Genomic DNA, 15,000 nt, shown 5'->3' on the forward strand with positions numbered 1-15,000 from the left:
TCGCACCATCTGCCACATGCTTCCTATGTTAATGCTAGGAATAAAGAATGTGGTTTTGATGTGTGTATGGTCGGGGTAGCGAGGAGAAGAGGAACGGCAGTGGGTTTGCGTGTTTGTGTGTGCGTGTGTCGGTGGGTAAGTGTGTGGGTGTGTTTCTTTGTTTTGTTTTCTAGTCTCATCTACGTCAAGTTTTCTTCCACAATGGCAAGTGAAGAGTGTGTCTTTGATGTTTGGCTTTCATCTTTATTCTTTTTTGTATTATTTTCCTTTCATATTCTGCCTTGAAATTGTCGGAAAAGCCTCAGATTGTTCCATAAATAAAATCAGCAGCGTAAAGAAAGAAAGTAATTGTCGAGGGAATTCGTTCATAACAAGGTGTAGTAATTTCTCGAGAAAAGTATTGGGCAATAGAAGTTCCAATTACTACTCGAGGCTTAGCTTGCCGCGTGAAGGGAAGGGGGGAGGGGGGGAAGTAGGAGTCACTGGGACGGGACAATATTATAATCTTTTTGAATTGCAAAGCGGCAGAATTTTGTGCAAGTTGAGATCAAATCACAATCACGTCTTGCTGAAATATTATTGAATTTACATACATAATTGTAGCAGAAATATGGTTACTAGAGAGACTATTGGATACTTCAAAGACATGACTTGGTGCTGATATTGTACATTATTTATACAAAAGTGATTCTGGCCTCAGGATCAAGAAAGTACTATCAATTAAGGGCAACAGAAGGTACCAGTCCCCAAAATGTACAATCTAAAGACACTATAACACCATTCTCTGTCTTAAAGTTAATTCTACATTGGTGTCTTTCTAAAATACGTATCCATTAGTTATAAGCATTCGTGTAGAGTCATACAGGTCACTTTCATACTTGTGGCTCTATTTCACATAGCGCAATGAAAATATGTGAGTAACAGCGCCTCTTTCACAGCAGCGTTACAATATTCATCCCGTCACTGCTTGCATGATGACGCAGACCGAATGTGGGGAAATTTGCGTAGGAAAAATGACAAAAAAATATATATAGATAAAAAGTGATACAAAAAGAATAATGTCATTTATTTCAGAATAGTATATTTTTCGAATTATATTATATGTATTCCAGTGACACATTTTCCTGAGCCACTTTTGTGTATTATTTTTTCATTCTCATTTTTTTTAAGTAGCAAAGTAGTTAATATTAAAGTTTAAAGTTAATATTAACATTAAATCCCACATCACTAGGACACTCTGAACTCAAACAGAAAGCAACGGTACATCAGAAACCAGTGTATCCTGACCAGACTCGAAGCTACAGGCACCATGACATTGTAAAATTAACACACTCCATCCCAGGCACCCACGATCCAATCTCAAAGACCAACGACACTATTCCTAGACACACACACAAACACACACACACACACACACACACACACACACACACACACACACACACACACACACACACACACACACACACACACACACACACACACACTAAAACTCCAGCGCTGGTTTTCATTTAAGTTGTACGTTGCATTCACCTTGTTTGTGTTGCGTTAGGTGTGTTGCGAGTACTGTAGGCAGAGATTCCACCCCGTCATCACTCCCTCAGGTAACATATATCCCCCCAATAATAGTTTTAGTCAACAGGTCCAGCAATCAAGGCTCCAAACGGGTGTAAGTCCCCTAACTGTCAATTCACAGGTAAACCGTCACACAGTTAGCTCGGTTGGTCAGTGAAGTAAATTGTGGTGCTGTAAACTTCCTCACTGGGTCATCAGTGTTAAAGAGATGGGAATGTTTATCATTGAAATAACCGCCATGTCTCCGGCTCGTATCGTTCACCCATGAGCTTATCAACTACAGTACTACATAACTTTCCCTCCAGCTTGTCCACCTCCTGTTAACTTCACCACGATAAAGTTAAATCGATCAGTTGGTCTGTCATTCAACTGGCCACCTCTTCTCCCATCCCTGTCATCTACTTCCCAACTTTATAACTTCCTTTCAGCTTGTCCTCATCTTGCTAACTTCACCACATTAGAGTTAAACCAACCATTTGGACTCTCACTCATTCTCCCATCCTTATCGTTTAATCATCATCTTACAAACTGCATCAATGATATCCCTTCTGACTTCTCCTTCAGATTAGCTAACTTCGCCAGCATGGAGTTAAATCAATCAATAGGTCTATCATTCTAATAGCTACCTCTTCTCCCGTCCCTATTGTTACTCTATTGACATACCAAACACAAATAACTTCCCTACCAACTGGTCCTCTTCCTGAACTATCAACTTGACCAACACAGAGTCAAAGCGATCAGAGGGGAAGGTATCATTCCATGGCCACCTTTGTTCCAATAACTATGTTCGGCTATCAAATCATCCCCGACCTCATTATATTCTACTCTAACTTTGAATCATTGGAAGGTCAGCTGTTCCGGATACACGAGGTGAGTTAGGGATATTAAGTAATGTAAGGTTTTGATATGTTAAGTTACATTAGGATAATTTTAACTTTTTAATTGAAATAGTTGTCCATTTCTATCAATTATTGTATTGTAACGATTTGCTTGTTTGAAGATGCACACAAAAAACAAGGAGAACTGGGAGGTAAATTTTGTCTAACTCATCCACTCCCAGGACTCCTAACTAAACTACATTAGACTTTGCAGTTACTCTTTCTCAGCCTTTTAAACATCAACTCCCTCACCAAACTAAATCAATTCAACCATTAAGACTTCCAACCTGGCCACTGTGGAAAGACATCGACCACAAGATAACAAATGTTCACTCCGCTCCCTCTTCCAATCAGCCAACCATCTCCTCACGACCTCATTAATTCCCCGGCAACTTGTCCACTTCCAGATCACTTTACCTTACCACTTGCTGACTCACGAACTTGTCAACACGGATCACACGCTGAGTCACCCTCATACCAAGTCTCCCACAAGCTGAGTCACTTCTTTACCCTGCCAACTCCTCTCCCCGGAAATATATAGAGCCGCATGATAAACGCATCACGAACACAAGACTCGCGAGGAAAACAAAAATACGAAAAGGGAAACTGATGTAATTTTGAAGACAGAAAACGACAAATGGCGCGGAAGGAATGAAAAATGAAACAGCAGAGAAAGAGAGATAGAGGGAGAAAGAGAAGGAGAAAGAAGGAGGAGGGAGAAAAGAGAGAAGAGTAAAACTTTCAATTGATATAAAAAAAAAAACAAAGGCAATGAAAAAACAATAAATGAATGGGAAGGTCACACGAGAGAGAGAAAGAGAGAGAGAGAGAGAGAGAGAGAGAGAGAGAGAGAGAGAGAGAGAGAGAGAGAGAGAGAGAGAGAGAGAGAGAGAGAGAGAGAGAGAGAGAGAGAGAGAGAGAGAGATTGACATTCTCCAGATTCACTTATGACGTTGAGAGAGAGAGAGAGAGAGAGAGAGAGAGAGAGAGAGAGAGAGAGAGAGAGAGAGAGAGAGAGAGAGAGAGAGAGAGAGAGAGAGAGAGAGAGAGAGAGAGAGAGAGAGAGAGAGAGAGAGAGAGAGAGAGAGAGAGAGAGAGAGAGAGAGAGAGAGAGAGAGAGAGAGAGAGAGAGAGAGAGAGAGAGAGAAGAGAGAGAGAGAGAGAGAGAGAGAGAGAGAGAGAGAGAGAGAGAGAGAGAGAGAGAGAGAGAGAGAGAGAGAGAGAGAGAGAGACACAGGTATTTTCTCACATTATTGACCAATACCTGCATTATAACCACTAATACTTTGCATCTCCCTTATCCTCCTCCTCCTCCTCCTCCTCCTCCTCCTCCTCCTCCTCCTCCTCCTCCTCCTCCTCCTCCTCCTCCTCCTCCTCCTCCTCCTCCTCCTCCTCCTCCTCCTCCTCCTCCTCCTCCATCCCACTCATCCTTGTCTCTCACTCCTCTACTTCACTGACCCTAATTTTTTTCCTTCTCCCTAATGCTCTCTTCCTTTCCTTCCCTCCTCCCCCACCTGTCCTTTCCGTCCTCCTCCTTTTCCTCTCAGCCCAGTCTTCTCCATTTTTCCCTCTCCCTTTACTTCCCTTCCCCTGCCTGGCTTGCCTCTCTCAGTCCTCGTTCCAAAATTAACTGGATAATGTTGGAATATCTGATCTGCTCTTTTGCCCTACTCTTATTGTACTTGAGAGAGAGAGAGAGAGAGAGAGAGAGAGAGAGAGAGAGAGAGAGAGGAAAAGAGGATGTAGTTATATATCATGTTGAAAAGTTAATTAATGATATATATATTTATTCTTTTTGTTTTATAATCCTAGCTTTTTTTTTTTAAGAAGGAAGCGAAGAGGAAAGAAATGTCCTTTGTTTTTGCTTATCTTTCCTTGCTTTCACGTTTGCTGTACCTGACTACTCTAGTGGTGGTGTCAATACAGCACCGCGCCTCGTCCTCCAATCAGAATGAAAGCTGGAGGACAAGAGTGAGAGGGAAAGTTTGGGTTGGCGGAGAGGCAGACGGGCGAGTGTCGAAGTTCGCCAATAAGAGGACGAGTTTCTTGCCAATCTTGAAGTCCTCAGAACAAAGAATTCAAGTTTCTCTCCCTGTCTTGTTTCGTCACTCCGTCCCTCCTCCATCTGTCCGTGTAAATCCGTCTCTTCTTTCTCTAATTGACTGCCTCTTTCTGTCTGCCTGTCTGTCTGTCCTTATCTAGTGGCCATCTTCTTTGTCTCCATCTGTTCCGCTGTAATTGACTGTTTGTGTCTGTCTTATGTCTGTCAAAATAATGGCCTTCTGTCTGTCTCTATCAGTTTTCTATCAATTCTTTCTGTTTCTGTATTTTTTCTGTCTTGTCTGTCTATCTCTTTATAAATCTTTGTTTCTATATGTATTTATTTTTGCTTTTCTCTGTCTATTTCCTTCTATCTGTTTCTCTATAATTTTGTCTTTCTGTGTTTCTTTCTTTCTTTCGTCCATGTCTCTCGCAGTGAGTTCGCTAATGATGTAACTCATACCCTGCCTGTCTGTCTGTGTCTGTCTGTCTGTCTGTTTGCCTCCCTGCCTCTTTATGTCATTGTGTGTTTGCTTTATAAGTCTCTCTCTCTCTCTCTCTCTCTCTCTCTCTCTCTCTCTCTCTCTCTCTCTCTCTCTGTGGATAAGAAAGTAAAGAATTGGAAACTTTACACTCGGCTCACTGGAAAACATGTGATAATGGACAAACTCTCTCTCTCTCTCTCTCTCTCTCTCTCTCTCTCTCTCTCTCAAACATGCATTCTTTTACCCCAAGCCTCTTTTTTACTATTCCTCCTCCTCCTCCTCCTCCTCCTCCTCCTCCTCCTCCTCCTCCTCCTCCTCCTCCTCCTCCTCCTCCTCTTCCTCTTCCTCTTCCTCCTCCTTCATCGTAAAACAAAACTTCTCTCCACTTGATAACTTCAGCAGGTAGCAGTGACGTCACAGCAAGAGCCATACACCACACCATTAAATTATTCTGTATCATTAAGTTTCCCCGAAGCCTCTTGCACCACATAGCCCCATTAATCAGTGTCAGGGGGCATCTACCCTTTTCCATTTCAACGTCTTTTCTTCTCCTCCTCCTCCTCCTCCTCCTCCTCCTCCTTCACTCGTCTGTGTTCCTTTTCTTCACTTTTTATTTTGTCTTAATTTAGTTTCATTTTTTTTGGCGGGTGTTATTCTTCATCTTCTTTTGGTTGTATATCAGTGTTTTTTCTTTTTCTTTTTTCTTATTTATTATTTTTTTCTTCACTTTTCTTCGTATGTTTTTTTTTTACAGTGGTGTTCGTCGATGTTTTGGTTTAGTGTTCGTGTTTTTTTTTCTCTTATTCCAATTTTTCCTTTCATATGTTTTGAGTTCTTCGTTCTTTTGAATAGTCAATTTTTTTTCCTTCACCTGTTTTGGCACTCTCAGATGCAATCAACACTCTATTTTTCCAGTGTTCTTTCTTTCCGATGCTGCGTCTTTCACCTTTCCTCGTACACATCAATCTTTTCTTCCTTTAACAGTCTTCTTTTACACTCACTCGTCAGTCTGTCTCAAACTTTCACTCAGTTCCCCAAATCACACATTTTTCCCACAACATTTTCTCTTAAACACTTCCTCATGATACAAACTCTTCCTTTCCTCATCATTCTCCTTTTCCACTCGATTTCTCCTCTTCTCATTCTTAGCTACACTTTTCACTCGCTGTTTTCACTTACTCTTTTCCTCTATTTTCCTTCCGGCGGGTCCTCCTTCATTCCTTTATATATATTTTCAGGTCCTAATGGTTATGTGACGCTCCATCAGCCTTAACATCCCTCTCTGGCTCCCTTAAAAAGCACCCCTCATCTTTCTAACCCTAAACACATTGCTTAAGACTCTCCCAATCTTCTTTTTATATATTTTCTCATTTCATTCCTCGTTTCTCCCCCTCCCTTCTTCCTTTTCCCGCTTAGATCTTTTATTTCTCTCTCTCTCTCTCTCTCTCTCTCTCTCTCTCTCTCTCTCTCTCTCTCTCTCTCTCTCTCTCTCTCTCTCTCTCTCTCTCTCTCTCTCTATCCCTCAACAAGTAAGGATCAAGCGACCGTGTTCTGAGGGGCAGTCCTTGTGGCGAAGTTCAAAGGAGGAAACAAGGGAAAACTTTTGTTCCTCTCTCTCTCTCTCTCTCTCTCTCTCTCTCTCTCTCTCTCTCTCTCTCTCTCTCTCTCTCTCTCTCTCTCTCTCTCTCTCTCTCTCTCTCTTTCTGGTATTATTATAGTAGTTTCTCAGTGATAAAAGGAAAGAGAGAGAGAGAGAGAGAGAGAGAGAGAGAGAGAGAGAGAGAGAGAGAGAGAGAGAGAGAGAGAGAGAGAGAGAGAGAGTCGTTAATGGGAGGGGCGTAAGTACCACATGTCAGTAGGGCGATAGAGGTCACAGAGGACTGAAAAATGGCTAAAACTCCGCCCTTGTGACCTGAATGCCGTTAATTAATCTCTCTCTCTCTCTCTCTCTCTCTCGCAGTAAATCAATTAACCCACCACAAAACACTGCAAAACTTTACCCCTTCAAAATAAAAACACGGGAATAAAGAAATATACCCACAAAAAAACTTGCCTTATCTCATGCACAGGTAAGCATCTAACCTGTACGAATTAATTAACGTGAGACCCTTTTATTTTCTACCTGACTCTTGCGTGTGGACGGTGAAGGAAGTGATTAGGGAGCATACGGGAGGCAGCAAGGGAGTAATGAGGTGTGTACGTGAAATGATAGGGCCTAATGTATCTGGGCTTTTAACGGGCACTGTGATGGCTATTGGCACTTGCTTTATGAGGTGGCTACGTGATGGTCATGTGGCGCTCATCAGTTTCTAACTCGTGCATTCGTTTTTCATCTTTACTGTCGGTGTGTGAAGGTCTATTGTTGTCTGTTTTGGAGTTTATTCTGGGGGTTTTCTGTCTCGTTTCTTTTTTTTTTTCTCTCTCTCTCTTGTGTTCTTTATCTGATTTATTTATTGATGTTTTTTTTCTTCTATTGTTTGGTTTTTTATGTCTTTTAGTTTAGATTGCATGGTGTTGTGTATTAATGACTTTGTAAGGGTCGATAGGTGTGATAAGGTTTGTTTTTATTTCCTTTATTTTCTTCTCTCTCTCTCTCTCTCTCTCTCTCTCACTCTCTTATCCATTTATTCATTCGTTCCTGTACTGTATAAACACACACAGAAACTAACTATTTTCCCTGGCCCATTCATCACTGAAACACACACACACACACACACACACACACACACACACACACACACACACACACACACACACACACACACACACACACACACACACACACACACACACACACACACATTCATCTTAATCTCACACGTTACGCCCTCACAACTTCTCTCGCCTTACTTTCCCAATCACATAATTACCACACAGGCCTTTCCCTCCTACGCACACTCCTTTACCCCGCACACACCTAACGTCACACCTATAGACACACGAGCTTTCTCCTTCCTTCTCCTCCCTCTACCTTGATATTCCGCCCCATTAGAATGCCTAAACCTGGCCAGTATGCAAATGAGATAGGCGACCGCTGTGTTACCTTGCCTGACCTGTGTGTGTTGGCGTCCAGACACACACACACACACACACGTATACAGTGAAAGAAAAACTAACACCCACCTTCCCGAAGACTTGATTCCTTCCCTGATACTTTGCCTCACTCGCTTGCTCATAAAAGTTAACACGTGGAATGAGCAAGAGGGAGACTGAGCGAGGGTGAGACACTTCAAGTGGTATACAGGGAAGGACAGATAAGTTTACTATATCGCCACCACAACTACCTTTGTCCAGCGACGCAGTGACAGTAAAGGGTGATATGTAGAGCGCGCATCGCTTTCCTCCTTTGCTTCATGTAAGGTAGATAGTACATTACAAGCTGTAAGGTAACTTTAACTTCCACGCACTAATAATTGTCCGTCTCTTTAGATAATTTTAGTGCGTAGTGGAGATGTAAGAAAATTTTAGTAAATAAGTGAAGAAAGTAAAAAAAAAAAAAAATGAATTGTGTGGAATAGGTAAAAACACTGAAATTGAGCAACAATATATAGTGTAAATACTATTTGGAAAAAAATGCATTGGAATACTTGGATTAAAAGCGTAATGTAATGAAGAAAAATGGTTACAATGAAAATCTATGAAGAAATCTATGAAAATGGATAATAAAGAAGATCATACTACTCAAATAGAAAAACATTTGAATTAGTATTTGAGGAGAGTTTAAAGTACTTTTAATTGAGGAAAAAAATGAATAATAAGAAAATACATTTATGTCAGAAAATAATTGATAACTCGAAATGAAATGTTATTTAAGTTAACTCCAAAACTGAGAACAGAATAAACAAAAGAACTTTACTGCCTCGCAACTTTTTAATATCAATAGCATTACAACTTTTAAAACTCGGCAAGCGAAAAAGCATTCTGTAAAACTATTACTGATGTGGAAAACAAGTCCACGAGAGAAAATAAAGATCAAAACATAAAACAACAACGCGTCAAAGGCAGGAGGCAAAGAATTATTAGAAACAAAAATCAGAAAAGACAAAACAAAAGAAACACAACAAATTATCTCGTCGAAGTTTTGCAACCGACGAGCAAATTCACTAGATTGGTCCAAAATGCCGTGTTTGTTCCCGACCAATCAGCGTTTACGAACAAGTTACAAAGAGAAATACAAAGAAATACAAAGCTTATCAACACGTCTTTCCCGAGGGACGTGAAACTATAGGGAAAGAAAGAGTACAACAAGCTTATAACACTAATGGTTCCCTCAGTGTACCAGGGGCCATTACACTACACAGCGCAAGATCATTACTGCTCTCTATTGCTGTTACTGGAAGCGTGAGGGCGAGGCCTGGTGAGAGAGAGAGTGGTGGGGGTCACTTACTGTAATTATATAGGGCTGAGGGAAGAAAAAACAGGTAGTGAGTTAGTTAATGAACCTCTGTAATTTCTGCAGGCTTAAAGAGAGAGAGAGAGAGAGAGAGAGAGAGAGAGAGAGAGAGAGAGAGAGAGAGAGAGAGAGAGAGAGAGAGAGAGAGAGAGAGAGAGAGAGAGAGAGAGAGAGAGAGAGAGAGAGAGAGAGAGAGAGAGAGAGGCGAGGAGGGACTATAATAATCATGAATACAGTATCTCATGAGGACACAACCACTAGCCTACATATCATCAGGGTAAAGTCTTAAAGCTATACTCGTAATGTCTCCAGGAAACACTGCCCGGATGGCTGCTCGGGGACTAATGCTAAACTACATAAACTCTGCCAAATGATCAAGGGAGTGCTCGTTACTACGGTGGTGCCACTGAAGTAAGGAAAAAAAAAAGAGAAAGAGAAAGAAAAGAAGCGACGGTTTCTGCACTCTCACGAACACTTCCCAATTATCATCATGCAGGGAGCAGTTTTAAAGGAAAGAGATGTACGAGAATGTGAAAGATATGGATTAAGAATTGCATAAAGGTACGTGGGAATCGTTGGTGCGTGGATAAAAGTGTAATGGGTGATAAGAAAGTTAAGGGAAAAAATTGTGGAGTGCTTTATGGAGATAATTATGGTGCGGAAAAATGTCAAATATGGATAAGAGTTACAGTGACATTCGTGGAAATAGTTAATACTTGGATAATGTGTAATAGATAATGAATAATAAATGATGAGAAAGAAAGTGAAACGATTAGTAACAAGCGTGTATTGTGTAAAGATGAAAGTGAAATAGACAAGAACTTCACTGATTGATAAGTAGGAACAGTTTGTGTATAGTAAAACCAAAGCAGTGAAAATGGAAGTGAAGGGAAGTTAAGATGAAAATGAATTAAAACTGTATGGAAAGAGATATATAAAGAGAAATGTGGAAGAAATTAACAAAATAACAAAATTGTATAGATGAAATGCAACATGTGATAATAAAAGAGGAAAGAGAAACTGAAATATGATCAGAGATATGTGGAAATGTAAAGTTAGACCGTAATGATAAAAAGAAAAGCTAGCATTGATATAAAACAACTGCAGGAGTAATATAAAAATCATCCTTAAAATATAAACCCTAATAAGGGAAAATAAATGAATGAAGCTAAACCAAAAGATAATCCGAGAGAGTTATGAACGTGGGGTGTAAAAGTGAGGAGATAAACAGTAATTATAGAAAAAGAAGGAGTAAAGGAAAGGAGGAGAAACGAGAAATAATTAGAGTGAATTATATACGTGGGAATATATAGTGTGTGGATAACAGTGGTAATGAGATGAACGCCTCAGGAACTGGACTTGTTAGAGCAGCGCGCCATAATGAGCTGAGAAAATGTATATAACACTAATGAGTACCAACAAATTAAGTAAAATGAAATACTACTAAAAGCAACTGCAACAAAATATAATGAAGCCTTAAGACAAATAAAGATATTACTCCCAATTGTATTTCAAAACCTTATCATCATACTTAGCATTGCATTTTCATTATTTTCATTTGGTACACGTAATTCTAAAGGGTAGTAATGTCATGTGGCCCTGAAATGAATGATGTTGATTAGACACTACTACTTATCCGAACGCACTCCCTCTAACCTAACGTAAACTAAAAACTACCACGCTAACCGCACCGAACATAAAGTCATTCGAACCTACTTAACTTCAACTAAAAACGGACTCTAACCTAACCTAACCTGACCCAACCTAAGCATACACTCATCCTAACTTCTAGCCGCCGTGGTACAGTGGAACCATGCGCGCTTTGGGATCTGAGTGGTCTCCAAGCACACGGGTTCGAATCCTGTCCACGATTGCAGGTTAGGCTTCCTCATTCGGGGCAACGGTTTCCTAGCGGGTGGGCTTTAAGATAGGAGGTACCCAAAAAGTATCCCCTTTAACCAATAAATTCCCGTGAAAAGTCCACATGGTATAAATAAAAAAATAAATTTCAACTATCCTGAACTAACCTAACTTATGCTAAACACAAAAATAAAAATCAACCTAATCAAGTCTGGCCTAACCTAACATAACCTAATAACAGTCATCCTAACCTAACCTAACCTAATGGAACACTTTATTTTATCACTAATGTTCCTCTCATATTACATTCTCCCTTCAGCAATACACACACGTGCATTACCAGGCTCCCTTCAGTGCATATGTATCTATATATCTTTAGAAAGTTGTAAATTCGAAGCAAGGAATTCGTGGGGCGCCTGGGCAGCAATGCAGGAGAGTAAAGAAGAATTGGATACCATTGGGGGGCTATACTGACAGGTGTGAGATCCCTGAGAGGCGGCAGCGTCAGTCTATCCATTTCCCTGGCCTTACTTTTCCTTCTGCATTCTCTTCGTACCTTGCACCGCCAGTCTCTACTACCTTTATTTCCTCTGTACGTTCTCCTCACAGTAACATCTCGTCTCATCACTTACATATCCTCATTTCTACCCTTTACACTATCCTCACAACCTGCACAACTAGTATTTTCACCTTTTCTCTTTCGTTTTCTTCTCACAACCTCCACTAGTATTTTCAATTGTCTACCCTCCCTTTTCTCTTCTGCACTCTCCTCACAAATGTCTCTCCACGTGTTTACTATATTTTTCTCTTCTGCACTCTTGTAACAACCACCAGCGACAGTCCATCTACTTTTCTCTTCAGCAATTTTCTCATAACCTTCCCAAAATTCTCCTCATTACCGTACGTCCTCCTTATCAACCTTTAACAATAGCATCACATAATCTCATTTCGTCTCAATCAATGACTAATGATACAAATGTCCCTTTCTCACATTGTCCCTTATTATACACTAATGATGAGATTCACTTCCCTCCTACCACTTTAATAATAGAAAAACGAGTAAACGCTCTATTCGTAAGTTTTTCTCTTCGTTATGAATCTTGAATATTCAGAAGATGGTCAAACTCTTCCACTATACAAGCAAATTTCATGTTGTGCTCGAAGACAAAAGGAAAAAAAAGGAACAAAAGGCTGCGCTGTGCCTCGCTTTCTTAGGGAAAACATAATGTACGTATTAGGATGAAACTTACCAAACTAACTTTTTGTTTCGTTCTACATAATATGACAGGATTCTGGCATGTAGAGAGTCGAAGAAAAGGAAAAAAAAAACATTCTTACTTTTGCGTAACCTCACAGAAAAAACAATCTTTTATTCCATCATTTCTTTTACATAACATGGAGAAAGAGAGAGAGAGATAGATAGATAGATAGAGAGAGAGAGAGAGAGAGAGAGAGAGAGAGAGAGAGAGAGAGAGAGAGAGAGAGAGAGAGAGAGAGAGAGAGAGAGAGAGAGAGAATAATAAAGTACATGACCTTAGTGTGACCTATTATATGACAAAGCCGTGACGTGACCTTGACTCTACGCCCCTCGACCTCATCTGACCTGGAGAGTCAGAACCCGAGTAGGCGCGCCACCACCACCCAACCATTGAGAGCCTTGCCAATACCACCCCGCCGCCACAATGCCTCCCCACTCGCTTATCTGAACACCCTCAATACCACGCAAATAGTTTCATCATGTCACTAGAAAAAGAAAATAACTCACTTCCCCGCCAAAGGAAATTCATCAAGAGTCATGAAAAGTACGAGTTTCTTTGTTTTTACCTTGAAAAGTACGAGTGTCTTTTCTTTTTGTCCTGAAAGGTACGAGTTTATTTGCTTTTTTATCATGGAGGGTTCGATCGATGTTTTTCTTTTATCATGAAAAGTACGAGTTTTTCTCTTTACACCTCAAATTTCTGACAACGAAACTTCTCATTTTATTTATTTTTTTTTCAATCATCGGTGAAACATTGAAATTCGAGTGAAAAAGAACAAACAAACAAACAATAACAAAAATGAAGTATGTATTAGGAAAAAAAAAAAAAAAAAACTTTGCGTCGGTCACTGTTTGAAGTTTGTGGTCTGTTTTGTTTTTGTCCTTTCTTTTTGAGTCTTTCTTTGTGTCTTTTTTCCTCCTTCCGCTTTGAGACAAATTAAGAAAGTGTACCAAACAACCCTCGCCTCCTGAGACGCTGGGAATATCTGTTGTTTTCACTCTATCTTTGTGTCACCGCAGCTATTCATTATCATTACTATTATTATCATTCTTCTTCTTACTATTTTTATTATTACTATCACCATTCACCATTGTTATCCTTGTCTCTATTCACGATTTCGTCTTCTATATCTTACTTATCTATCTATACATACAATTTCCTTATATCTCCTCCCCTTTCCCCTCTTCTGTGTTCATTTATCTATTTACTTCCCATAGTATATTTCTTTCTCTTCTTCTTCCCCTTTCTGCATCTACAAATACTATGAATAATAAGTAAACATCATCAGACTATCATTATCTTCACTATTATCTGGAGTTCTCTTTTTTATTCTTTCTTTTCTTTCTTTTTCATTTTTTCACTTCATCATTGAGTTCTGAAAGCCTCACTTGTTATCACTTCATCTTTCACACCTTCGCCGCGTGTCAGCCTCGTCTATCTCTTGCCTCCTCCCCCTCCCGCCACGCTCCCCGCGCCAGGTATTGCTTGAGAAAGGTCATCTCACACCTGGATCTTACCTGTCGATGGGTTACCTGAGTGATGATGGCGGCGGTGGTGGTAGTGACGGTGAAAATAATAATGAAGATGAAAAATACAAACACACTGACACACACACTCACACACACACACACACACACACACACACACACACACACACACACACACACACACACACACACACACACACACACACAAACAAATAATTACGTATGATAAATGGGGAACCCCTCCACTCATTCCCCCCAAAAATATATAAAAAAAGAAAACAATACTCCATTTACAAATTACACACACGAATGAGAGAGAGAGAGAATGAGAGAGAGAGAGAAAGAGAGAGTCGAAGAGAGCGTGAGAGAATGAGACGAAAAGAAAAATAAACACAAATAAGAGAAAACTATATATATAATGACAAAAAAATATCACAACTCCCCCGATTCTGTCCCTGTACGATGTGTTTTTAATGATAATGGCGCAGCGCAGCCCAGGGCAAGGCAGGCTTAATGGAGCGACGGAGGAGGAAGAGGCGGAGGAGGAGGAGGAGGAGGAGGAGAAGGAGAAGGAGAAGGAGAAGGAGGAGGAGGAGGAGGAGGAGCAAGAAGAGGAGGAGAAGGAGGCGGACTAGGAGAAAAACAAGAAACACAAAAGTAAGAACAAGATGGATAAGAATAAGGAGAAGAAGAAAAGGATAAAGAAGACAAAGGTGAAGAACAACAGAAAGAATGAGGAATAGAAAATAAGGAAATGAAGAGAACGAAGAGAAGGAAGACGGAAAAATAAAATGAAAGACGCAAACAACGATAACGCAAAGAAGAAATAAACGAAGAACGAATATGAAACAATACAAAAAAAGAAAATAGGAAGAAAAGAGACAGGAAAAACTTTACAAGTGTGATTAGTTTTAATAGGTACAAATGTAAATCTCCCAGGTACAAATGTAAATCTCCCTCTCTCTCTCTCTCTCTCTCTCTCTCTCTCTCTCTCTCTCTCTCTCTCTCTCTCTCTCTCTCTCT

General features: G+C 40.2%; 1 protein-coding gene across 13 annotated transcripts in view; it reads right to left on the reverse strand.

The window, feature by feature from the left end:
• The window catches only part of LOC123512933 (band 7 protein AGAP004871-like), a 395,722-nt gene that overhangs the window by 220,296 nt on the left and 160,426 nt on the right, over positions 1-15,000 (reverse strand). For 10 of the 13 annotated variants that reach the window (XM_045269613.1, XM_045269617.1, XM_045269616.1 and 7 more), the window contains exon 3: positions 9,366-9,380. The exons of the other annotated variants lie outside the window; for them this stretch is intronic. In XM_045269613.1, coding sequence (XP_045125548.1) covers positions 9,366-9,380 — 15 coding nt within the window. The remainder of the gene's footprint in view (positions 1-9,365; positions 9,381-15,000) is intronic. 13 annotated transcript variants of the gene reach the window in all.

The sequence above is a fragment of the Portunus trituberculatus genome, chromosome 35 (assembly GCF_017591435.1).
Source record: "Portunus trituberculatus isolate SZX2019 chromosome 35, ASM1759143v1, whole genome shotgun sequence".
Lineage (NCBI taxonomy): Eukaryota > Metazoa > Arthropoda > Malacostraca > Decapoda > Portunidae > Portunus > Portunus trituberculatus.